Raw genomic sequence first — 27,120 nt, forward strand, 5'->3', positions numbered from 1 at the left:
TTTTAGAGAAAGGAAAAGTAGTTCCATTCAAAAAATGAAAGTGAAAGCCTCAAGCTCTATAGTTTAAGAAACTTATTAATATTGGATTTAATTAGAAATAACATGTTAGGGGCACCTGGCTGGCTCAGTGGGTTGGAGCCTCTGCCTTCAGCTCAGGTTATGATCCCAGGGTCCTGGGATCAAGCACCACATCAGGCTCTTTGCTCGGTGGGGAGCTTTCATCCCCCTCTTTCTGCCTGCCTCTCTGCCTATTTCTGATCTCTCTCTGTCAAATCAATAAATAAAATATTTTTTTAAAAATGACATGTTAAAAGTAGACAAGAGGAGCATTAAAGAATTAATATCAGCAATTGGTGAAAATATATCACGCAGTGTTTATTTTTTATAGTGATGAGATACATGTGTACATCATACTTAAACAATAGAACAAATTCCATCCTTTGGAGGATACTAGAGAACCAGTTCAATATTCTTTTTTTTTTTTTAAGGTTTTATTTATTTATTTGCCAGAGAGAGAGAGCATGAGAGAAAGCAAAAGCAGGGGGAGCAGGAGGCAGAGGGAGAGGGAGAAGCAATCCCCGCCCCCAAGCAGGGAGCCTGATGCAGGACTCAATTCCAGGGGTCTGGGATCATGACCTGAGCTGAAGGTAGAGGAGTAGGGAGAAATACAGATGAAATAGATTCTTAGGGATGAAGAGCATATAGTACATTATCCTATTCTCTCTACTCTTGGAGCTATTTTACTTTTTCCATAACAACAAAGAAGCAAACAAAAGCAAAGTAAGAGACAGAGGAAAGGAGAGGGGCAGAGATGAGGAGAGGAGAGAGACTTTTTCCTACTCAGCAGAGGTCTATGTGGTTAAGAACATGTGGTCCTTTGCTTGACTCTCCTAACTTATGCCCTGTGCACAAGTCAAAAATTTTTTTTATCTCACTGTGATAACTCAGTGCCAAAAACGAATGTCTTTTAGTGTGCAATCCACAGATTAAAATGTGTAAATTATAAAACTTTCTTTTTCCTAAAAAATAAACAATAAATTCTAAGAACCTCTTCCCCTCCAAAGTAGCAAAAGAAGACTCCAAAACCAGATGTATTTATATTCTTCTAAAGAATGCCTCTTAGTAAGCATAAAACTAACCAATGTGAGCCAGGCACTTAGTTGTTAGGTGAGATGTTCCTTGGTAAAGGAAATCTCTAATCCTGTGGTAACTACAAACTATTTTGTTTCAGATACTCAAGGAAAGGAAGCCACCGGGTAGATCAGTTCTATTCGTGTTTGCATAAGGGAAGGTACTCACTTTGTTGAGGAAATACCAATTTCATTTGAAATTATAATCAACTGACAACAGTTTAAGAAGCCACAAAGAAAATGGAATTTCAAGAGAACCAGCCAGAACAGCATGTTAACAGGGAGCTCCTATTATCTTCTCCCCCAAGAAAATGGGCAATGGTTACTTTGGTGTGGCATTTCAATCCACTGTGATTTACCTGTAGGAAATCATTAATTCTTCCCAGCATTTTGAAATAATAGCCTGATGATGAGACACCTAAAAAGCACTCAGAGGAAACACTGGTGGCAAGTGCCTGCCCAAATTGCTTAATGTTTGTCAAACTTGAATTGCATTTGAAAGGGACATCACTAGTTATGGATTGCCAGTTCTATTTCCACATGGGCAAGGCTTTGCAGCCATTACAAGTTGTAGTTTATTACCGTGCATTATGTATGAGATGATTTTTGTGAGCAGGTACACAAACACAAAAGGGAAAAATACAAGAAAGCAATTTCTTTTATTGCTCAATATACAGCAGTTAGAAATAATTTGGAAATTTTTCAAATAGCTCATTTTGGGAAATTCTTAGATTGACTCAGGAGTGATTATTTTCAGCAGTTTACTAAATAATTTGGCTGTAGCTAAAATTTGCATTAATTTCTAAGGGAGTTATGTCTAGTAGTAGAATAGAGGCAAAAGGTCACAAAACAGGTATCAAATTTGGAATAAAGATCTTCAAGCCCTGTTTCTAACAGTGATGAGCTGTGTGTGCCTTTGTCATATAACTTAACTTCTCTGGGTCTCAGTTTCCTCTTCTCAGGACAAGATGTAATACAGCCTGGGGCACCTGGGTGGCTCAGCGGGTTAAAGCCTCTGCCTTCCGCTCAGGTCATGATCCCAGGGTCCTGGGATCGAGCCCTGCATCGAGCTCTCTGCTCAGCGGGGAGCCTGCTTCCTCCTCTCTCTCTACCTGCCTCTCCGCCTACTTGTGATCTCCGTCTGTCAAATAAATAAATAAAATCTTAAGAAAAGAAAGAAAAAAAAAATGTAATACAGCCTGCCTCACATAATTATAGTAAAGACCGTGTGAGCCTAGTTCAATGACTACTAAAAAATAGATACTCAAAAATTTTTACCGAATCCAAATTGTTAAGCAAGAGCTAATAACTGAATTTAGTAAATCAGATGGCACTATATAAGTACCAGACAAAAGAGGGGTACCTGGGTGGCTCAGTGGATTAAGTGTCAGATCCTTGGCTTCGGCCTAGGTGGTGGTCTCAGGGTCCTGCCATCCAGGCCCCCACTGGGCTCTGCACTCAGCACAGAGTATGCTAAGACTCTCTGTTCCTCTGTTCCTCCTTACTACACCCCCCACCATCTGTTTCTAAAATAAATAAATATAATAAATATATAATCCACACACACATAGATAGATATAACAGAAAAGAACAATAGGATTATTTTGTTTTGTAAAATCTGTTTTCACATATCTTGTGTTGGGGTCGATTCCACGTTAAAACATGTTAAACCCCTAGGGCCTGCCTGGGCCTACTTAGCCATAGAGACTCCATGTTGCCTAGGTAGCCATTTTGTTGTTTAATAAATGCCTCAACAGTTATTGATATCAGTTCCAGGTAACTGTTGCTAAAACACCTAAAACAAGGCCATTTTGTTTATATCGGTTCCAGGTAACTATTACTGAAACACATACCTAAAACAAGGCCATTTTGTTGTTTAATAAACACCTCAACAGTTACTAGTATCGGTTCCAGGTAACCGTTACTAAAACACACAGGTAGGAGACATCCAATCAGCCAAAGCCACATATGCAGATGTCTGCGATTGTGCCCTATAAAAACTAGCCTGTAAGACGAAGGGGTGTCACGCTCTTCGGAGGCGGCCCTGGCCGGTCAGTCTGACTTGTAATGCTTGGCATAGAATAAAGCTTTACATAACTTTCACTTTGTCTCAGTCTCATTTCCCTGGCCGGTCAGTCTAACTTCTAATGCTTGGCATAGAATAAGGCTTTGCGTAACCTTGTCTCAGTCTCGTTCCTTTGATAACAGACCCAACACTTGATAGTGGTTTTTTTCAAAGACCGTTATTTATTTCGTTACTAATGAAAAGGGGGACTTTTCTTATTAGTGAAAATACTGTGTTACAACTGAAACTGTTCTGACTTTTTACCTCAATAAAGGATCAATCAGTTCATGGAATCTTATTACGGGAGCTTAAACACCCAGTGTAAGAGAAAAAGAACTATTATTTGTGATGATATGGAATGGCTTCAAAACGGCGGCATGTTCTGACATGCAAAATGCTGTAGATAAATTGCAAAACAGGAAGGGGATTTCTTATGTATAAAACCCAGCTGCCAGGAAACGAGCAACGAGTCTCATCCAAAGTGTGAGAGAAGCTGAGCCTTACTTCCTTCTATACAACTGATTCACAGACACAGGATCACCAATGTACGCACACATGTGTAGAAGCAGAGGGGATGCGTATGTTCTTTATGATTTTGGCATGCAGTTGCCACTTTGAATCCAAAACGTTCTCAAATCTGGCCAATTTTTCTCCACACTTTGGAAGAAATGTTTTCTTTTGGCCGGAGACTCACTGTTTAAAAAAAAAAAAAAAAAAAAAAAAATGCAGGCCTAGAGAGGAGGTTTTGTTTACCAATTCAGAAGGGGGAACGATCAAAATCTAGGCAAGAACAGAGGCCGCCTTGCAACCTTCGTTCCACACGGAGTCCCACGTCCAGCTTCAGAATGAGAGTTGGCTGCACTCACCACAAAAAGGTTAATTTTGTGGGGCACCTGGGTGGCTCAGTGGGTTAGGCCTCTGCCTTCGTCTCAGGTCATGGTCTCGGGGTCCTGGAATCGAGCCCCCCATCGGGCTCTCTGCTCGGCAGGGACCCTGCTTCCCTCTCTCTGCCTGCCTCTCTGCCATCTCTGTCTGTAAAATAAACAAATAAAATCTTTAAACAAACAAACAAAAAGGTTAATTTTGTTTCAGATGACTGAAATACCCCACAGCTGGAGAACACACTTCTAGCACCAGCGCCTGGGTTCGTCAGCCGTGTTTTGCTCAGAGACCTCTGTGAAATCTCCGTGAGAGGATACGTGAACTCACATTAGCTGCAAGCAAGAAAAGAGTGGGAGGGACCGTGGAGAGTACAGAAGGATGAAGACTGAACAGCCAAGTTTGCCCCATGCGATCCTGTCTCAGAACTGCAAAACCTAAAGTCAAACAACACACGAGGCACACCTGCTTTTCATTTCTATGAATTAAAAATACCACACACTGACAGGGAGAAAAACGGTTGAGATCCCCGTGAAACATCATTCTGCGGGGACCTTCTCAACGTGACGGGGTAGACCTCGTTCTCTTTTCTCCCATTCCTTTTCATGGCAGAAATCTCTTTCACAACAACACCGAAGGCTGTGAACTGGAGTTGGTATGGTCTGGCTCAATCGCATGGATTTTGGAGACTATAAGCCCAAATTCCAGCCACTCACTATTCTGCAGTGAACACTTACTGTCTCTGAGCCTCAAGTTTCTCATCATTAAGTGAAAATAGGAATGCCTCAGAGAGTTATAAAGTTGTTGAATGAAACAATTAAATATATAGAGTTACACATAATCTATGATATCTACAAAATTTTATATAAAATATGTATGCATTATACACACATATTTATGTGTATATGTACACATATATACATGCAAAAATATATGTATGTAGGAACATGGGCCCTGATGTTTACACCAGCATGATCCACTGTAGGCAAATTGGGGAAACAGCCCAAGTGTCCATCCACTGATGCATGGATAAAGATGTGGTATATAGGGCGCCTGGGTGGCTCAGTGGGTTAAACCTCTGCCTTCGGCTCGGGTCATGATCTCAGGGTCCTGGGATCGAGTCCCGCATCCGGCTCTCTGCTCAGCAGGGAGCCTGCTCTCCTCTCTCTCTCTGCCTGCCTCTCTGCCTACTTGTGATCTCTGTCTGTCAAATCAACAAATAAAATCTTAAAAAAAAAAAAAAAAGATGTGGTATATATCGAAACTGAATATTACTCAGCCATAAAAAACAACAAAATCTTGCCACGTGCAAAAAACAAACACCATTTGATTTCACTCATATGTGGAATTTAAGAAACAAAACAAACAAAAGGAAAAAAGAGAGAGAGCCAAACCAAGAAACTCAACACTAGAGAATAAAATGAAGGTTATCAGAAGGGAGGTGGATAGAGGGATGGGTGAAATAAGGAATTGTGATTAAGAAGTGCCCTTGTAATGGGGCACCTGGGTGGCTCAGTTTGTTAGGCGGCTGCCTTTGGCTCAGGTCATGATCCCAGGGTTCTGACATCGAGTCCCACATCGGGATCCTTCCTCAGCCGGGAGCCTGCTTCTCCCTCTGCCTCTGCCTGCTGCTCCCCCTGCTTGAGTGCTCGTTCTCTGTGTCAAATAAATAAATAAAATCTTAAAAAAAAAAAGTACCCTTGTTGTGATGAGTACTAGGTGATGTATGGAAGTGTTGAATCACTATATTGTACACTTGAAACTAATACTACACTGTATGTTAAGTAACTGGAATTTAAATTAATATATACACAAATTATTTTTAATACATTTCATACAAGCACTTTTTCTAGGCAAAGTGCATATAACATTAATGGTATGCCAAGTCTGTGCCTGGCATACAAAATCTACTCAGTAAATGCACACTGGATGAATGATAGCTCTTAGTACTACTGACCAGGGAGGATCTCAAAATCCATCTGCTTCCAACCAGAAAAGTCTAATTGATTGGCTACATGTCTGTAGAGTATTTAAAAACAGGACAAAGTAAAAGACAGTATGAACCATTAAGTTCTCTCAAACCTAACATTCTGTAATTCCACTACGAGGAGTATTAAGAATCATGTGTCTCTCTGGACATATAACACCGCAAATTCATTTTTTCATTAGTGAACCTGGAAAGAAGGAAACTATAAAGACACTCTGTAGATAAAGCCTAAAGACATCTTACACATAAATCACAAGTCGTGGGTTCTATAAAGCAGAAAGACTCAAAATCCTCCTCAACAAATTCACCTTTTTATCAGTACTCAACATCTTTCATTAAGATATGGCTTATTGAATTCTTACTGTTAGATGGGTCCTCTGCTAAGAGACTCACATGCACACTGTCTTCACTGTAGCATGACTGACATCAGCTACTACCCGTATTTGACATACCAACAAAATAAAAGCAAATATCTCAAAGTCAGACAGATAACTTTCCCAGTGTTATTTGAGAACTAGGGTTCTTGTATTTCTTCTAATTTAATTTTATTATTTCAGTGTTCCAAGATTCATTGTTTATGCACCACACCAAGTATTTTTTTAATATGCTCTGATATCTATTAAAAAAGTTATCTGTGCCCTTGTTCCAATTCAAATCACTTTTTTATAAATGTCCATTTGTAAATATTTTCTCTGAGTTCCAGCTTTCTTGTTTGTAAGGTATGACAGATCATATCTACCCTGTTTACTTCAAAAGTCTGCTAGGGGATCAAAAATAATAGGGTATCTATCTGTACTTGGTTGATAATAAATACTTACATACGGATGGAGCTGCGATAGTGTTATTAGCTCACAGACTGAAGTTAACACTGAACTATAATCTGAATTAATAGAATCTCTGCATGATTAAGAATTAGTATAAGTAATATTAAATATAAGCTTTCTCCTAGTAATATTTTAACACTTTTCATATGTATAAAGTTAATAAAAATTGATTGTGCCCATTAAAGCATCAAATAGACAATATAGTACTTTCATTTTTTTTGGTAAATCATTATAATGGCTAATTTTTATTGGTCTGATAAAATTTATCTACTTAATTAATGAGACCAGTAATTATAACTCAAAATAAAACCTGACAAGATTGGTAATGTTTTCTCTCATTCTATTTGATAGCTCTTTTATATACTATTATGTTTTAATGAAGTAGGAAACAAGGCCCATCTCAAAGGTCCCATTCACAATGTAGCAATATTCTACGACAACTTTCTGCCAGCCTATGCATGTTTCACTTTCCAATATTCTCTTTCCCAGAAGGTACATCTTCAAAAAAATGGCATCAGAATTCTCTAGAAACATTTAATGAATCATGTACTATGTTTCTCTAATGGTTGTGACCATATACTATGCTTCTTATCCTTAAGTGAAAGAAGACTACGAGAATAAACTCACTCCAAAACCCTTAGTTTGTGTCTGAGTTCGCCGTCTCTCATGGTTGGTCTTCCACTCCGATTTCCCCCAGTCACTTCTCCTCTCCATCTCCCAATGTCTTCCATGTTATTCCTTATGATCCACATTTTATTTATTTATTTATTTATTTATTTATTTATTTATTTTCAAAGATTTTATTTATTTATTTGACAGAGATCACAAGTAGGCAGAGAGGCAGGCAGAGAGATGGGGCGGGGAAGCAGGCTCCCTGCTGAGCAGAGAGCCCAGTGTGGGGCTCCATCCTAGGACCCTGGATCATGACCTGAGCCGAAGGCGGAGGCTTTAACCCACTGAGCCATCCAGGTGCCCTATGCTCCACATTTTAAAAAGGGGGTTGGAATGAAACAAATAGTGGGGAGAAGACTGGCAAAGTACAAAGTACACAGGGTCTTAAATGCCAGGAAAAAAAAGGCTGAGTTTTTAATCAGTGAAATGGAAAGCCATTGATGAGTTTTTTAAAATAGTGTTGTAACATAATCTGAATTACATCTGTTCACTCTGGCTGAAAAATCCATGTTTGTTGAGTTTTGACAATCGTCTTCACTTACGTATCTATCCATTCATTTACTTAACAACTAGTTGCTAAGGGCTGATTTTAGCGCACAGCCTTAACCAACATTTGCTATGCAAGCAATATCCCTTATTTACCAAATTAAATATATATTCACTAAGAGCAAATGCTTCTAGCCAGAGGTTTCCCAAAAATTGCTGAATCTTAGCAACTTGTATAATATGAGATACATGTACTCAACATACAAAGCAATCCATTGGTTATCTCTGTTAAATCAAACAGTTGCCTAAGGGAAGTGTTTTTTTTTTTTTTTTTTCTGAATCAACTGGTTATTTTGACATCATGTCCTATTCCATAGAATCTTAATGTTCTTTTTTATTTCCGGATATGAATATAAGAAAGTATTGCAAAATGGCAAACATATGTTACTCTGACAGGCAGATACCAGGCTCCCACAATGATAAGTAGTGCTTATAATACTACCCACAGAAATCATACTGAGACATAGTATGAAGCTAAGGGTTTTCAATCTTGGTGTAACTTTCACCTGACATACTTGGTGAAAAGGCAAAAGCAACCGAAAAGCATGGGTAAATCATATATTTACCTCATGCTATGCAATGGTTCCATTTAACATTCATTAAATATCTGCTATGTACTAGGTGCTATTCTAAAGCACTGTGGGAGATGCAAAAATAAATGGTATGCCTTCATGCTTATAAATCTTCTTTGGTGACATGAGGTCTTGTTACCATGCAATTTTATTCATGTTGTTAGACAATAATACCAAAGATTCGACTTTGCAATCAGACTTTTGCAGAAACCTAAAAGTCATGTTCCCAGTAAAGCTTCATTGTGTCCCATTTGTTGAAGCAGGGGTATCTTCAAACATTAAAAATACTAAAAAAAAAAAAAAAAAAAAAAAAAAAAAAAAAATCAGTTGTCACTACCCCAGGTATATCAAAGCATCATTCTTTTTTTTTTTCTTTCTTTTCCACCCCACAGAACCATGAGATCATAAAATCTCTGAACAGAAAGAGACCTAAGAAAGCATGCAGTCCAATGCTTTCTGGGTTCACAGTATTTTAAGAATCACCTGTGGGGCTTTTTAGTAAAATGGATTCCTAGGCTTTGGCTGCTAGAGTTTGATTCAGCAGGCCTGGGGGGAGCCAGGCAGTCTGTACTTTGTCAGACATTCCCAGATGATTCTGATATATATAGACCGATTTGAAAACACAAATATAGCCCAACTCCTGGGTCTCTTATTTAAATCTGGTCTGCATTATTTTTCCACACAAATTGTCATTTATCATTTACTTTCTGATTAGATATATACTAGCATGGGACCTTAACCCTTACACAGCTCTATTAGAATCTTATCCATATATCTGCAGTATGTATATATTACACACACACACACGTACACTCACCTGGTTATGTTAATATATGTCTCCCAAATTGGGACAGTGTCTAGGAGAGTTTTCTTCACTCCCTCATATCTAGCACTTAGCTTAGACCTTGACATTTAAAAGATAGCCATATCTTTCTTTTTTTGAATGCATACCCACTGAATGATGTAATTCATTAGTTTGACCCGAAGTCTCCCCTCTGAAAACATCTACTTACTGAGCTGCTTTTTACAGTTTTAGGAAATTGGACAAGTCCCTATTCCAGATACCAGGTATAGAAACACGAGTATTTTCCTCCCTTCTCTCAAGTGTCTTAGTTATTTACCTAGAGAGAAAGAGGCAGATACTTTTAATCAAAAACGGTCAGTGCAGGGACGCCTGAGTGGCTCACTTGGTTAAGCTGATGCCTTTGGCTCAGATCATGATCCCAGGATCCTGGAATTGAGTCCCGCATTGGGCTCCTTGCTCTGCGGGGAGCCTGCTTCTCTCTCTGCCTCTGCCTGCCACTCTGCCTCCTTGTGCGCTCTCTCTCTCTCTGACAAATACATAAAATCTTTTAAAAAAATGACAAGTACAATGTCAAAAATAAGTGTGGGATAAAGGTGAGAATAGCAGGAAGGCAAATCATCTAGTTGTGATGGAGGAAGAGGAGAGGAAGCAGTGGGTGTCAAGAAATGCTTTTCAAGAAAGGTGATGCTAGGTCTGGACGGTTTAGCACTTCCATAAGTTCGCATACCTTATCTCAAAAAGCACACACTAGGGGCGCCTGGGTGGCTCAGTGGGTTAAAGCCTCTGCCTTCAGCTCAGGTCATGATCCCAGGGTCCTGGGATGGAGCCCCGCATCAGGCTCTCTGCTCAGCGGGGAGCCTGCTTCCTCCCCCCGCCCTCTGCCTGCCTCTCTGCCTACTTGTGATGTCTGTCTGCCAAATAAATAAATAATATCTTTTAAAAAAGCACACATTATGCACTTCTTTTTAAGTAGATATAGATAGGTCTATTCTCAAACTTCCTGTAGGACAAATATCCAAGTTCCTACAATTATTTCTTACAAAAGTATTATGTCTCCCTTATAGCTTTATGTTTGTTCCATAGCAAAAAAATTAACCTAAATACTCTGACTTGCATGATCTAAAGAAGTCTCTACGGGCAAGGAACAAAGCACATAGCTTTCAAGTGAAAGGACCATAGCCGAGCTACAAAGACATCTACTTTGTTCATGGGTAGCATGATTTCTGTCCTTGCAGTGGGAGTTATAAGCAAATAATACTGATATATACATACACTATGAGCAAAACCCAAGCCTCTCCCCTCAGCGTGCTGGGTAAAACTGAAACATGAAAGCTGACCAACAAGTGGGTTTAAAGTGAGCCACCGACCATGGTTAGTCTTACCACCTTGGCCAACATCACAAGACTAACTTCCACAATCAACAGATAGGTAGGAATCACGTAAATATCCCCAGGTAAGCAGTGCTGTTTAATAAGCTGGGGAAAGGTGGCTCTGAGCTGATGTTGTTGTCATAGAAACAATTGCCTATTAAATCAGTAAGAGGGCTAGAGAAATGTGGACTTATCAGTTCTGGTTAAGTGTGGTGCATGTGGAAAATGTTGAAATGTCAAAAGACAGAGATACCTGCTGTAATAGTAAAATACTATTCTTCTAAAAGTTAATATGCCCCTTGTTACCTAAAGGCATACACCTAGTAAGTTACCTGTCTACTCTCAAAACAAAACAAAACATAACTTTAAAGCTGGAAATGATGAATTCCATGATTTGGGAAAATTTATTGAGGTCCTCTGAAGAACTAAATCAACCTTAGGTTGCCTCCATATACTGGAAAAGTACAGACCCCCCAAGGTGATCAAACACGTTGAACAGCTGCTAGATGTCCATACAAACAGTCCTAGAAAGGTGATTATTTGATGCGTTTCTCCCGGGAGGTTTGCATCTAAAATGAAACTAGAAATCACATTCTGTCCTGTAAAGTAACTCTGACGGGCCCAACCTGGGAGCAGGTACGTAATTAATAAATGAAAATTACTAAGCTCATTTCCTGTGCTTACTTCTTCCTACACTGTCCTCTTGAGGAGTCTACACCTGATACTTGTTCAGCTCCTAAAAAAAGGGGGGGATTTGAAATAAAGAGGACATAGCATTTGGCTTCAAACAGGTACAGAGAATAATATAAATCATAGTATAATAGGGAATAATACTAATAGCATAAATGGGCAGCTCCTTGAGAGTAGTATGCCTTTGGCCTAGGAAGCAGCATGTGGTTAAGAATGTCACAGAAATAGATTGCTTGGTTATATTGAGTTCAAGAATGCATGTCTCCAATCTTCAGGGTCTAACCTGGAGAAACTGCTCATCTACCAAATGGCCATTTACGTCTTGGACCAGAAAGATACCAGAACTTCTATCTAGGCCTTCACACTTTGACAAATGCTACATTGATCTCATTAATAAAGATTCACAGTGTTTTCTGAGATGGACTGTTCCCACAAAAGGAGGAGGTTATGTTAATGGTAACTGAATTCTGAATTTTGTATCATTAAATTAAAAAAAAATCATTGCTGCAAGTGTAGTTCCAGATTATCAAAATTGTGAAAGCACTCAAGTGACTCTCTACAGATTATTATATTTACCCATGGGAATTTTTCTTTTTTTAGTTGCTCCTAAAAATGAAGCTTTGGAGTCCCCCCTGATCAAACAAACCCAACCGGTACTCGATGCTATTTCTTAGGAAGGGATATGCCCATTTCATGCTATTTTGCCTGAGTATTCTCAACAAGGTCAGAGAAGCATTTCCAGAGGTAGTGATATTTAAGATAGATATTAAAGAGGCCAAGGGAAGGAAGGGATACAGAGAAGCTTTTCTGTTCCAAGAGCTAAAACAGGGATTCCCAAGGCCTGTGTGCCTGGAACCAGCTGCATCAGCATCACTCGGGAACTTGTTAGACATGCAAATTCTCAACCCCACATTTCCTGCATCAGAATCATTAGGGTGAGGACCCGCGATCTGTTTTAACAAGCTCTGTAGGTGAATTTCATGTACCCTAATACAGAGAATCCCTGAGCTAGAAATTAATAATTTGAAAAAAAAATTGATGGAAGGAACTCAAATTCTTCAGTATGGTTCAATTTTAGACTAAGTGTGGGCAGTGGTAAAGCTTGAGGATGAGAAGGCAGGCAAGACGGTAATGTGTACCATGTGCTCTGGAATGGGATTTTTACTGTATCAATTAGGATGATGGAGAGCTATGGAAATGTTTGTGAGCAGCCATGGACTGCAGAATTCGCCGTCAGAATAACTCGAGGAGCGGCATGAGAAATAGACAGAATCTCTGTCTGGACGAGGATGGCCAAGGAAGCAGGGTTGTAATGGGTTGGGAGGTAAAAGGATGTCACTGTTCCAAAAAGACTTCTAGGGGTGGAGAAAGGACTATCTCACTCCAAATTAGGATGGGCTGAGGAGGAGAGAGAAGCCAGTGGGTAGAGTTAGGAACTACTAAGAATACTTAAAAATACCTGCGTGCACTCTCTCACTCTCCCTTTCTCCAAATATATATATATATAAATATAATATATATAAAAATATAATAATATAAATATAATATATATAAATATAATAATATAAATATATTTATATATTTATATAAATATAAATATATTTATATAAATATAAATATGTGTATATGTAATATATAATAATATAAATATAAATATATGTGTATATATATTATATAAATATAATAATATAAGTATAAATATATGTGTATATATATACACACATATGTGATAATAAATCATGGAAATACATGAGATAGTCAGGGAAAATATATATAAAGAAGAGAACTAAAGTGTGGGGGAAGAAAGGCCCTGAAATAGCTGAAAAGGCATTCATGGGTATGCTGGACAGCAAAATAAACTTTAGTCTCTTTTTCCTTGACCACCTGGGACTTTGCCATCTATTATCTACTTATTTATTTTTTTTTAAAGATTTTATTTATTTAATTTGACAGACAGAGATCACAAGTAGACAGAGAGGCAGGCAGAGAGAGAGAGGGAAGCAGGCTCCACGCTGAGCAGAGAGCCCGATGCGGGGCTCAATCCCAGGACCCTGGGATCATGACCTGGGCCCAAAGGCAGAGGCTTAACCCACTAGACCACCCTGAAGCCCCTCCATTGTCTATTTATAAAGAAAAAAAAAAAAATCACTGGCTTAGGTATAAAAACGTGCCTAATCTGGAAGAGATAGAGTTTGAGTAATTTTGAGAGAGATTGCACTTTAATTTTGAGAGATAAAGGCTAACATACATAGGTATATATATATATATTTATGTGTGTAATATATAAATATAAAATATCTACAGATATATAGGTAAGTATATATATATATATATATATATAAAATCTATATCAAAAACTCGAAAGCAGCAAATTTTTTTAAAACTTAATTTAACTTCATGAAAAAGAGGAATTAAGGACCTCCTCATAACGTCCTTGACAAAAGGAAAACAAAAACTGATTTCCAGCACACTTTAAATATTCAGAAGTTGGCAAATAAAGAAATTAATCCTAAAAAGACAGTTGGCTAGTCCTTTCTCTCCTCCGTCCACTAGCACGAGCACCACATCCTGACCCAGCTTATCCAACACTCTCCCACATCCCTTCTTTTCAAAATTTAAGCTTGACTACATTTACTGAAGAGAGGAACTCTCCATGAAAAAGAAGTCAGTTTAGAACAGGAATTTGTTTCCATATTGTCCCCTGGGTCCTCAGGAGGGTTGTAAGGACACCAGGCCACTTCATGCTACTTTGGGGCTGTCAGACTTACCAAAAGCCAGTGTGATATGTGGGAAGACAAGAAAATGTCACCTCAGTCTTCATGTTAGCCTATCTAGCAGCTGAGGTCAATTTTTTGTTTTGCAAGTAAATCATCCCAGAGCGGGGGCGGGGGGCGGGGGGCGGGGGGGTGGTCTGCAATCTTTCCAAAATATATGGTTGCCTCTGGTCATCTTAGGTACCTTTCCGTTTCCCCTGACCATCCCACCAGCCCCATCTTAACAGCTTCTAAAGGAAACACACACACACACACACACACACACACACACACATTTTGGGATGAGAAGGTGGTACAAGATGAATTCTCTGTTTTCACCAACCGTCCCTCCTTTCTCTCCAAATTACGGATAATGAGGCCAGTCGTGTAATTACGGAAGGACTTTAGAAAGGTAATTACTGAAAGAATCTCAAAAATGGCGGTGTCGGCAATGCAACAAAACTCCCTTTCTAGCTATCAGAACCACCTGGAATGTGATAAACACTTTGAGTTTGCAACCCCAGAGGCTACACCAAAGGACGTGCCCTACTAGCAAATTACCACAAGAACCCACTACGTTCCCCTCATTTTGATTTTGTAATGAGAAATCCCATTAAGCAGGAATAATTTTTAAGTTGTGACTGTTCAAGTCAAGAGAGTTTCGACGGGGTGCGGGCCGGAAGAAGGATGCCTGGTTTGCAGAACATTCTGTGGGATCCTGTCCTTAGAAGCCTGTGATTTGCGGACAGCTCCGCCTTCACTTGCTCCTGCTGGTCACTGGAGGACTGAACTGGTTCAGCTTGGTTCTCAAATTGAAACGCTTAGCTCTGATGCGGCAGGTCAAGACTGCAGGGGCGAATGGCTAGTCCCAAAGCTGGAGCACACATGTTCGCGGAACATACACCCTACTCCTAACTCCGACCCCTCCGTATTCGGTGGCGGAGAACAGTTCTTCCAGCCCTGCGGTCTCTGTACCTAGAATCAGGAACGTGCCGACCCCACTCCCCCACCCCCCTTCCACCTAGCGACCCCCAGGCTCCGCTGCCTCTTGTCTCCATCCCATTGTGACGCCAGTGGCTCAGGCGGAGCCCGTATGGGACTCACAAAGGCAGGTGCAAACTACAAGCGCCTCAGTGCCCTGGGCGCTTCAGGCTGGCTTGGGCTCCGGTCCTGCTGCTCCAACCCCAAGGGCCCCCGGAAACGAGCCCCGACACCTCCATCCCTCCCCATGGCCAGCCAGTTATGCCTCCCTGCCGCCCCTCACCTTGCATCCTTGAAACCCTTGAAGCCGCCCTTGGGAGATGTCCAAGTGGGCATCTGCGTGGCGATCCAACGTAGCGACGGGCGGATCCATCTTGCTGTGGTCACAGAGATCAAAAGAGAAAACTCTTGGGTCACGGTGGAGTGGGTCGAGAAAGGAGTCAAAAAGGGTAAGAAGGTTGATCTAGAGACCATATTCCTGCTGAATCCCGCGCTGGCCTCGGCGGAACACCCCACAGCGTCCTCGCTGCTGCCCTTGTCTCTGGGGCCCTCCTCGGCCATCGGGGACCAGTGCACCGGCGCGCCATGGATTGCTGCAATCCCGCAGAAAAACGAAACGCCTTCGGGGGACAGCCTGGCTCTGAGAGTCCCCAGCAATCCTTGCCTGATGAAGCGCAAAAAGTCTCCCTGCCTACGGGAAATTGAGAAATTGCAAAAGCAGCGGGAGAAGCGCAGGCGGCTGCAACTGGAGATCCGAGCCCAGCGCGCCCTCAATGTCAACACGGGAAACCCCAACTACGAGATCATGCGCATGATCGAAGAGTACCGCAGGCACCTGGACTGCAGCAAGGTGTCCAGCCTGGAGCCCCGGGAAGACCATCGGATCTGCGTCTGTGTGAGGAAGCGTCCTCTCAACCAGCGAGAGACCACCATGAAGGACCTGGACATCATCACCATCCCCTCAGACAACGTGGTCATGGTACATGAGTCCAAGCAAAAGGTAGACCTCACTCGCTACCTGGAGAACCAGACCTTCTGCTTCGACCATGCCTTCGATGACACGGCCTCCAATGAGTTAGTGTACCAGTTCACTGCCCAGCCGCTGGTGGAATCCATCTTCCGCAAGGGCATGGCCACCTGCTTTGCCTACGGGCAGACAGGCAGTGGGAAAACGCACACCATGGGCGGAGCCTTTTCGGGAAGGGACCAAGATTGTTCTAAAGGCATTTATGCCCTGGTGGCGCAGGATGTCTTCCTCCTGCTCAGAACCACAGCTTATGAGAAGCTGGACCTCAAAGTCTATGGGACATTTTTTGAAATTTACGGGGGCAAGGTATATGACTTGTTGAACTGGAAGAAGAAGCTGCAAGTCCTTGAGGATGGCAATCAGCAGATCCAGGTGGTCGGACTGCAAGAGCAGGAGGTGTGTAGTGTGGAGGATGTGCTGAACCTCGTGGAACTAGGAAATAGCTGTCGGACTTCTGGACAGACATCAGTCAATGCCCACTCTTCCAGGAGCCACGCTGTGTTCCAGATCATCCTAAAGTCAGGAGGGAACCTGCATGGCAAGTTCTCCCTCGTTGACTTAGCTGGGAACGAAAGGGGAGCAGATACTGCCAAAGCCAACAGAAAAAGGCAGCTGGAAGGGGCAGAGATTAATAAAAGTCTGCTGGCGCTCAAAGAATGCATCCGGGCTTTGGGTCAGAACAAGTCTCACACCCCATTCAGAGCCAGCAAACTGACGCAGGTGCTCCGGGACTCCTTTATAGGCCAGAATTCCTCCACTTGTATGATTGCTACGATTTCTCCAGGGATGGCCTCTTGTGAAAACACCCTCAACACTTTAAGATATGCAAACAGAGTGAAAGAATTGACTCTGGATTTCAGGCCCCACCATCGCTGTCTCTATCCGGTTGGACCTGAGGTGCCAAGGATGTTGGAAAATCACATTACAGATTCAAAAACATCCCTTCAGGGGGATGGATTTATTAAAATTTCTGGTGATATTCAGAGTGAGAAGGAAAAACAGGTTAAAGACACTGAAACGTTACCCACTCCATTAGCAGAGGATACAAGGACTTCATGGAAGGAATCAAGCCAAGGGCCAGGGAAAAACATACAGGAGACAGCTGGTGGGATAAACTGTGATGTTGATTTTTGCATTGCCCAGTTATTGTCCATTTTGGATCAGAAAATAGGAATTCTGACTGAGATTCAAAAGAAACTGAAATTATTACGAGCTGACCTCCAAAAGAAGACCAAGTACGGTGGAGCCAGTGGCAAGAGGTCAGATCTGAAATGATGGATACACTGCTGTGGCCCCTACCTCTCTTATTATAAAAGAAAATGTCCAAATTATCTAGATATAAAGATCCTCCTGGAAAGCTTAGAACATCTTAAAATATGCTTGTCAGAAGTGTCCTCTTGCTTCTTCCTCTGTATTTTTCTGTGGTTTGTTTTCATTTTCTAGGACATATGTGCTCAACTGGGAGCCATTTACCTCGGACATTTGACAATGTCTGGAGACATTTTCCATTGTCAAAACGGAGTTTGGCAGTGGGGGGCAGTTATACTGGCATCTATCGGGTAGAAGGCCAGAGAGGCTATGAAACACCCTCTGATATACCAGACAGACTCCCACAACAAACAACTATCTGGTTGAAAATTATCAATTGTACTGAGGCTGAGAAATCCTGCTATGTAGAAAGAGCCTCGCTGTGATGAAACCAGACACCTCAAATCTGTGACTAAGAAGGCATCACATTGCAGATCAAAGGGACCGGAATTAGAATACACCTCAGGGTACACAATGGCATAAATCTAATGATACCCACACTCACCAATCTCTTTCTGTGGCGTGGATGTGTAGATTCAAATGGTTTCTAAGCTCTAGTCATAATGGGGGATGGGGAAGGGAAGAATTTTATTTCAGGGGCTCTGTGTGAGAACCTAAAATTGAGAGAGATTTTTATTTTTAATCTTTGAGTTAAAATTGGCAAAGTATTGTGCTTCCTGAGAATGATTGTGCGTGTGTGTGTGTGTGTGTGTGTGTGTGTTTTGAGTAAGCACTGGCTTTGTTGACTATGGTGTCTTTAAGCTTTTTTTTCCCCTCTCATTTTCTTGCCAAATTTTGTGCTTACATAATTCACATAAAAAGCTTTCCTCCATCAAATTAAGGTAGGGAGCCAGTCAGCAAAGTAGTAGAAATGTTCTGGCCTGAAACAGGGCACATCCCATAAAGGCTTCACAAGGAATGTGGGAGATATCAGTGCCTTAAATCACTTCAGTAAGGAGAAAAAAAAAATCCTGATTCAAAGATCACAAAGTCCATCATTGGGGGGGGGGGGCGAGGAGTTAGAAGCTAATATAATTTGCAAATATAAATATGATTAATACACATTTACCTTATGCAAACATATTGATAAAATGTTATAATGAAACAATTAAAGATCTTTTGCTTTCAACTCCACCAGTTCCAAACTCCTTTTTTAAGGAATAAAATGGAATGATTGGCAAAGAAAGTACTTGGCCGACTGGGAAATGTGGGGGACACAGAAAAGGAGTATCTAAATTCTTTTACTACCTTGGCAGACATGACCTATTGTTTTAAAAAAATTTCCTCTAAGTTGCAAAGACCTCCCTGGCACTAAAGAAAACGTACATGTAACTACTAGAGAATAGAATCGTGATGTTCTAGCAAACAGCTATCAGTATAAAATAATTAGTATCATCAGGACGCCTGGGTGGCTCAGTTGGTTAAGCAGCTTCCTTTGGCTCAGGTCATGATCCCGGCTTCCTGGGATCAAGTCCCACATCGGGCTCCTTGCTCAGCGGGGAGCCTGCTTCTCCCTGTGCCTCTGCCTGCCATTCTGTGTGCCTGTGCTTGCTCTCCCTCTCTCTCTCTCTCTCTAATAAATAAATAAAAATCTTTAAAAAAAAATAATTAGTATCATCAAGAACACCTGGTCTTTAGTAACTAGCCAAGATTATGGCCTCTACATTATTATCCCCCTCTGCTGCTTTATCCGTGCTGGTTAAGTTACATACTTTTTTTCTTTAGATTTTATTTATTTATCTGACAGACAGAGATCACAAGTAGGCAGAGAGGCAGGCAGAGAGAGAGGAAGGGAAGCAGGCTCCCCGCTGAGCAGAGAGCCGGATGCGGGGCTCTATCCCAGGACCCTGAGATCATGACCTGAGCCAAAGGCAGAGGCTTGACCCACTGAACCACCCAGGTGCCCCCATTTTTAAATCAAATAAAACTTTGGAGATCTGTCTTCCCTTAGGACTAGGTCATCTTCCTTCAAAGTGAGATTTTTTAATCTAAATTATTTTTGTATGCAAAGAAAAAGCATGGGGTTAAGAATCTTGCCTGGGTTCCCGTCTAGTTCTAGTATAGTAAATATCTGTAGTTTTTGGCAAGTAACTTTGTCCCTCTGAATTGCTTTTTTTCTATATAAAGTAGGGTAATTAGAGCACCTGCTTCAAAAGATTGGAGGGTGGTTTTATGTCTGCCACTCTCCCCCCATCTTTTATGCCAATGACTAGTGCCTGCCATTGTCCTTGTTGTTCTACACCACACTTATCTCCCCTCTCTCTCCCTGCCACACAATTTTGGGGCAGCCTACTAGGAGTTTCAATATTTTGATACCAGTGACATCCATTTTTTTAAATTTTATTTTTTATGACCTGCAACCTACACAAATCTTCCCTATATAGTTCCGCGAATGTTAACAAAGTCAGTAACCCTCCGCGAATGTTAACATAGTCAATACCCCTATATCACACCACCTATAGCAACATATAGAACATAATGTCCCGGAAACCTCATTCCTGCATCACTTCACTCACTACACCCTGCATCAAAGGTAAGGACTATTCTGACAAAAATCATCCCAGATACGTTTGTCTCTCTTTCAGATTTATGGGATCATACGCTAGATACACTTGCATCTCCTGTTTCTTTCAATCAAAATCATCTATGGCCTGTCCTTTTTACATGGTTCTATAGTGTTTCAATGCACAGGTAGTTCATATTTGTAAATTTTACTCTTGATGGAAAACTGAGTTCTGTTTTAAAGAATTACTAACGATGCTATGAACATTCTCGCGCATGTCATTTGGTGCACATGTGTATGTCCAGAATGGAATTCCTGGAGCCACAGTATGCTTCTATTCAGCAACATAGGTCATGCCAGGGAGTTTTGTGAAGAATCTGGACCAATTTTACACAACCATCATCATTTTAAAAGCATTAGGGGTCCTCCATATGTTAGCCTATACTTCATATTGTTATTTTGTAAAATTCTATTTTTACACTGTCTCATGTGTAGGGAAACCTATCTCATTATGCTTCTTTCCCCTGATAAAGTTCAAGGTCATTATACAAGTGTACTGGCCATTGAGTCACTCTCTCGTGCATTAAATGCATTCTGGATGCAAGTTCTTCTTTAGATACATGTATTGCAAATACCTCCTACCAGTCTGCAGAATGTCTACTCACTCTCTTAATGGCATCTTTAAATGATGAGAAGCTTATAGACTTAATGACGTTCAATTTACCCATTCTTAAAGAAATATTGGTTAGGCCCCATTTCGTAAGTCTTTATCTACCCCAAATCATGAAGGCATTTTCTTTTGCCATCTTCTAAGAACAACTGTTTCGGCTCTGACTGGAGCCAGCGCCTGCTCATCTGTGTGCCTCCAAGTCAGCAGCAGAAGGAGCTGGCTGCAGGACGCAGAGCCAAGTGAGACTCAGTCCACAGGGTTTGCAACTTCTCTGAGTCTGCAAGTGGGACCATGTGGGTAAACCTGCCATGAAGATGAGGTCCCACTTCCTCCAAGCAGCTCTCCTCAGTCTTAGGCTTTGCTGAAATTTCACAGCCTCCCACCTGGATCCCCAAGCTCCCAAAAAAGGCATTTTTGTCTGTGGATGGCCACATCATTGTTTATTGACAAGGACAGGAGCTGGGGACTTCCTATTCTACCATTTGCTCACCCTACGGGTTTTATCTCACCCCAAGTTCTCTTCCTGGGAAGATTTTACTGATTCAGTGTATGTAGTGCATATAAGATGATTTAGAGTTAGTATTTTTTTTTCTTATACAGTTTTAATAAGTTGTCTTAATTTATTTTCATAGAACTACAGTACGCCCATCATCAGTAATGGTCATATTACTGGTTTCTAACTTTTCATTCCTGATATTGTACCTTTTTTTTCCCCTTAATCAGATTTGTAATATGTTTATAAATTATACTAGTCTTGTCAAAGAAACAACGCCTGGCCATTTATTTTCTCCATTGTATATTTCTTGCCATTTCATTAATTTCATTTTTCTCCTTTGTATAATTTCCACTTTTTTTCAACTTTTTGAGCTCAATACTTAGATCATGAATCTGTCAGCTTTTTAAGGCTTTCAATATTATAAATTTTCTCCTACACACTGACTTATCTACATAGAGTCAGGGCTTATCACATTGAGTCATAGTTCTGATTTAGCCTTAGAGTATAGCATGTATGACATCTTCACTGAAATTCCCTCCTTTGTGGAAACTTGCCTTCCCAAAACTGTGAGCTTACTAAATTATTTGCTAAGTTTTTAAGTCACTTTTCAACTGCTTTCTGTATTTTTTCCCTTTTGAATATTGTTCTATGCACTTAGAGCTGTAGATTCAGCAAATAGCTGAGAAAAATTTGTGTACTGAAGGTATGTCTCATTCCTCGATGGTCCTCTTTTCTCCAAAATCATTCCTGTTGGCTTGGAGGCCTGGACTTCAATCTTGGACTCCTACGAGACCAGGTCCGTGTGAAGCTACAGCAATATTTACTTGGCTACTGCTCATTTGAGCTTACTGTTTACATTCGAGATCAGCAAATGCCTCAAGGGGAAAAGGCAATGGCAGAGAATGTAATGACCATTTTAATGTAGCTCTCTTTTCTCTGTGATTTTTTTTAATAGCTTTGACTTTTAGTATATTTGCAGAGCTGTATATCCATCACCACAGTCAAATTAAAAATGTTTCATCACCCCCCAACGGAAACCCCGCACCCCTCATGCCTCCTCCCTTAACTCCCTTACCCCTAGCCCTAGTCGATCACTCATCTACTTTGTAGTCCTACAGCTCTCTGCAGTCTGACTCCTTAAGTCCCTGACTGCCTTGTTCTTTGATGCCTGCCTAAACCGCTCTATTTTGATATTTTATTTAACTTTATTGTGCCCTTGGTAAGATAGCTTGGATCTATCTTGCTGACACTATATTTACTGACATAAATCTTATGCATTTTATACCCGACTTTGTAGACAAACTACACATCAATAGTATTTCTTGTAATAAGTTCTAATCACTCTCAACATAATGAAGATTTTCGTTCTATGTTGAAATCTAGCAAGTAAGCGAGAGCAGCATATCAACATAGGTAACTAACAGTACCCATTGTTGGAAAATGGAAACAGGACAATGGTGAATGCGTCATTTGTCACCTAGAGAGATATATGTTAATTATTACTGAGCTTTTATCTAGATTTTTGCTTATTGGTTGTAAGTTTGGAAATGGAGGGAAAAAATGGAAGAAAGTTCCGAGAGTGCCATTCACCTACAGATCTTAACCATCCTTCCGAAGAGCTGTGTACACAAACCTATTGATGTTTGTGTTTGTATTCGCAGAGAGCTTTACATATATTGTTACATATCTTTCCCACAGATTGTTACATTCGCATCTGTAGAACACAACTTAAAAGCTTTCTATCAGTAAAAAATTGCTCTCACTAACTAGTCTTCATGCAGTTGTTTCTGTGGAGTCGCCATTCATACTGAACCAGGGCTCGTTAATGTTGCCACCAATGTTAATGTTTGCCTGAGAATACACGTGGTCCTTGACATGATCTCACAACACGCAGCATGGAATTTATCATGAACATCGGGAAGTTAGATATTATTGGGGCAGCTGGGTGGCTGAGTCCGTTAAATGGCAGAGTCTTTGCTTCAGCTCAGGTGGTGGTGTGAGAGTCCTGAGATCAAGTCCTACCTCAAACCCTCCATCAGGCTCCATTCTCAGCACAGAACGCACTTAAGATTATCCCTTTTCCCTGTGCCACGCGCACATGTGCTCTCTCTCCTTTCTCTCTTTTTCTAAAATGAATACTTTAAAAAAAAAAAGATATTACGTATATGAAAAAACCCAGAGAAGTAATTGGGGTCCACTCAAAGAGAACTGTCAGCAGTTCACGCAGATGTCCTGAAGTTAAAGAGGAGCGTTGTAAAGTAAATTAATGCTTTAACAAGATTGTTTGGAAGATGGCAGAGCAACTAATGTGAGAAAAGGAAAATCCTTTCAGTACTTTGGAAACATCCATTTGCGCACAAAAAGTTGACATGCTAATTACGAGCGTGGATCTGTTAATTAAAGTAGCTTTTCTTCACTCCTTTAGTGGACAAACTTATTTTGAATTACTGCACGAACTTGCAATTAATAAAGCTTCTTTTAAAACACTGAATTAAGACTTCATAATTTCAGGTCTTCCTTCCCACATTTAATCTGTGACAGTAGGTTTTTACACAGTCATCCTATGAGCTTTTCTCAGTGACATTATTTTCAGCGATCAACATAATAAAACAGTAGGAGAGTCCCAGATAAATATTTATGTGTTGGTTCAATGAATGAGTGCATTATTCTTTCTTTGAAGTTCGATTACTGATTTAAAATATCATTCTAATAGCAGAAACACAGTTTCTAGTATGTGTTGCTTTAAAAAATGTCAAAACTGTCTGTTAGTCGAAGTGTAGAATATTATCTTCAAAGCAAACCTGTCATTGATGAAGTATTTGTGCAATTCCTTTTATTCTCCAAAGGAGCAACTGCTGATACAAAACCTTAAGTTATCATCTTTCTGAAATGTGACTGTTTTTTTCTATTTAAGGCACTTCCTTTCTAATCTTTAATAAAAGTAATCTCAGTAATTAAGGAGAAAAAAATACCCAGAGAATTTTAATGGCCTAAAGAAGATTATTTTTAAAAGATTTTATTTATTTATTTATTTATTTATTTGACAGAGAGAGAGAGAGAGATCACAAGTAGGCACAGAGGCAGGCAGAGAGAGAGGGGGAAGCAGGCTCCCTACTGAGCAGAGAGCCCAACACAGGGCTTGATCCCAGGACCCTGAGACCATGACCTGAGCCGAAGGCAAACACTTTAACCCAGTGAGCCACCCAGGTGCCCCTTAAAGAAGATATTGAACCAAATCCATGACTGAGGATAAAAATCAGACACCCTTCTGTATTTGTGTGTTTGAGGTGATTCTCAACCTGAAGGAATCTGTCTACCAGTCAGACCTAGAAGACACAGCTTACATGGGAACAGGGGAAACACGTGGAATAATCAGGAGGAAGAAAAATGGGAGAAATCATCAAAGCAACAAGTACAAAGGGTTTCACCCTGAAATAATTGAGAATAAAAGTTAATGATGTGGTACCAGTTAATATACCATTTTCAGGCTTAGGTTTGTCATGAGGTCTGTGAGGACAAGAAAGAGAAGGCAATAATGGACCACAGCGAATCCCAACCACTAGTCTTAAACTGACTCTCATGGCACAATTCTAAATGCTGAGACTGAAATCAAATGAGCCAAATGAGGAGCAATGCCAGATTTAGAGTCAGAGACTTTGCATTTGGTTTCCAGCTTTGCCACCTAAGTAGCTGTGTGGTTTCAAAGTTATTTGGCCCTCCATATCCTTCATTATTTGTGAATCTGTTTTTTAAAAAAGTCTAAAAATGAAACAATTGGGTGTCTGGGTGGCTCAGTCATTAAGCCCCTGCCTTCACCTCCAGTTATGGTCCCAGGGTCCTGGCATCAAGCCCCGCATCGGGCTCCCTGCTTTGTGGGAAGCCTGCTTCTCCCTCTCTCACTCCCCTGTTTGTGTTCCCTCTCCCACTATCTCTATCAAATAAATAAATAAAATCTTTATTTAAAAAATGCAACACTAATTTCACAGAATGATTTTGGAAAATCAACATAAAAATGTTCCATAAAATAAGATTTTATTGATAATCTTCTACGTCCTGGATGCTAAAGACAGAAACTTGGGCATATAATTGTCTCTGCCTTTAAGGAGGTTATCATTTAAGTGAGGAGGCAAAGCCTCATACAGATGAGAAATATGTTAAAAAATATGTTATCTTCATATGAAAGTGGTATGGAAATATAGAAGTTGGTGGTTAATTTAGCCAAAGAGTCTGGGGAAAACTTCCAAAATGATCCACCGTGAAGTCTGAACTGATGAAGAAGGAAACCGGTAGAGATAAGGACAGAATGGACATTCCAAGTGGTCAGTAGGCTGAATTCTTTGGTGGAAAGAAAGGAAAACCAGCCAGAAGTTCAGCACTGTCTTTCTCAATAAAATGTAAGCTCTTTGAGAGCAGGACAATGTCTTCCGTGGTTTATATCATTAGCATCTCACATGATCCCTGACACTCTAGGAATTCAACCCTTTGGGGATATTTCTATTTATTATCAGTTTCACCTAGCTAGAGTTGGTGAAAATGAATAGCTCTTGGTTTAAAAAAAAAAAAATCAATATATTTTGAGAATTCATTCTGCCCAGTGGCAGAAAGTAATCCAGTTTTCACAAGGACAGTTGCCACAATTGGATGTCTAGTATTTAGCATTTGCCTAAGCTGACAAACAGTCCAAAGAAGAAGTCCTATCTTCACACTGGCCCCTGCCTGGCCTCAGCTCTCTGAACCAACATCTAGCAAAGAACTCCTTGGCACACCTGCTAATGTCATTCATCTGTCTTAACCACAGGGCTCCTCCAGGTCCTTTGGCATCGACTGTCACATCTCTGCCACAGTCAGCCCTACAAGGAAAACACTGGGTTCTTAGCTGCTGCCACTTACCAGAGATGTGCCCTAGGGTGTTGTAGGCTTGGGTTCAGTCATTGCTTGGCTACATGCACCTCTTTCTACACTTGCAAAGGACTCAAACATCTTGAAACCCAACCAGGAATCTGACCATGTGACTCCTTGGATCTTTAAATCAATCATGGTAAGGTTTGGCCACCACCCTTGAGTATATTTTTCAAAGGGAAAAAGATACACATCATACTTGTCCCTCTATTATCCCTCTCGTGTTCTCTACCATTCAATACCCCCTTGGTATCTAATTTGGGCAAGCAGGCAGGAAAAATCCCATTGTTTAAAGAATGAATTTTATAGCATAAGTTCTATACTTATGGAAAACCATACTTTGGAAAACCAAAAATTCTCCCCCTTGCACTTCTGAAAGTCTTTTCTTGCAAGACCATAGTGTCTAATGTCCATCCTAAAAGTCTACTTTAATACAGCCTCTAATGTCCATTCTAAAAGTCCATTTTAATATCCCAAAATGGAATATTGACCAATTTCCCTGAATTTCTATGTTAACAACTCTCTTCTAAAAGGTATAATCCCATAAATTCCTAGCTTCTAGAGTCAGGGCTAAGAGTTTAAGAAGGTATGTCTCAAAGATGAGGGCAAATTTGCAACGACATGGATGGAACTAGAGAGTATTATGCTGAGCGAAATAAGTCAATCAGAGAAAGACAATTATCATATGATTTGCCTGATATGAAGAATTTGAAAGGCAACTGTTGGGTCCGTTATCAAAGGAACAAGATTGAGACAAAGTGAAAGTTATGCAAAGCCTTATTCTACTCCAAGCATTAGAGGTTAGACTGGTGGGCCAGAGGTACGAGGCTGAGACAAAGTGAAAGTTATGTATGCCAAGCATTAGAAGTCAGACTGACCAGTGAAACTTTCACCACAAAGTGAAAGTTATGTATGCCAAGCATTAGAAGTCAGACTGACCAGT

At 40.5% G+C, this 27,120-nt stretch overlaps 1 protein-coding gene across 1 annotated transcript; it reads left to right on the forward strand.

The window, feature by feature from the left end:
• Positions 1–15,521: 15,521 nt before the first annotated feature.
• Positions 15,522–17,576, forward strand: KIF2B (kinesin family member 2B). The gene has a single exon (XM_059379126.1). The coding sequence runs from the start codon at positions 15,522–15,524 to the stop codon at positions 17,574–17,576; it is 2,055 nt and encodes a 684-aa protein (XP_059235109.1).
• The last annotated feature ends 9,544 nt before the right edge of the window (positions 17,577–27,120 follow it).

The sequence above is a fragment of the Mustela nigripes genome, chromosome 16 (assembly GCF_022355385.1).
Source record: "Mustela nigripes isolate SB6536 chromosome 16, MUSNIG.SB6536, whole genome shotgun sequence".
Classification (NCBI taxonomy): domain Eukaryota; kingdom Metazoa; phylum Chordata; class Mammalia; order Carnivora; family Mustelidae; genus Mustela; species Mustela nigripes.

Coding starts and splice junctions, on each gene's coding strand:
- KIF2B (XM_059379126.1), top strand. CDS start 15,522: ATGGCCAGCCAGTTATGCCTCCCTGCCGCCCCTCACCTTGCATCCTTG.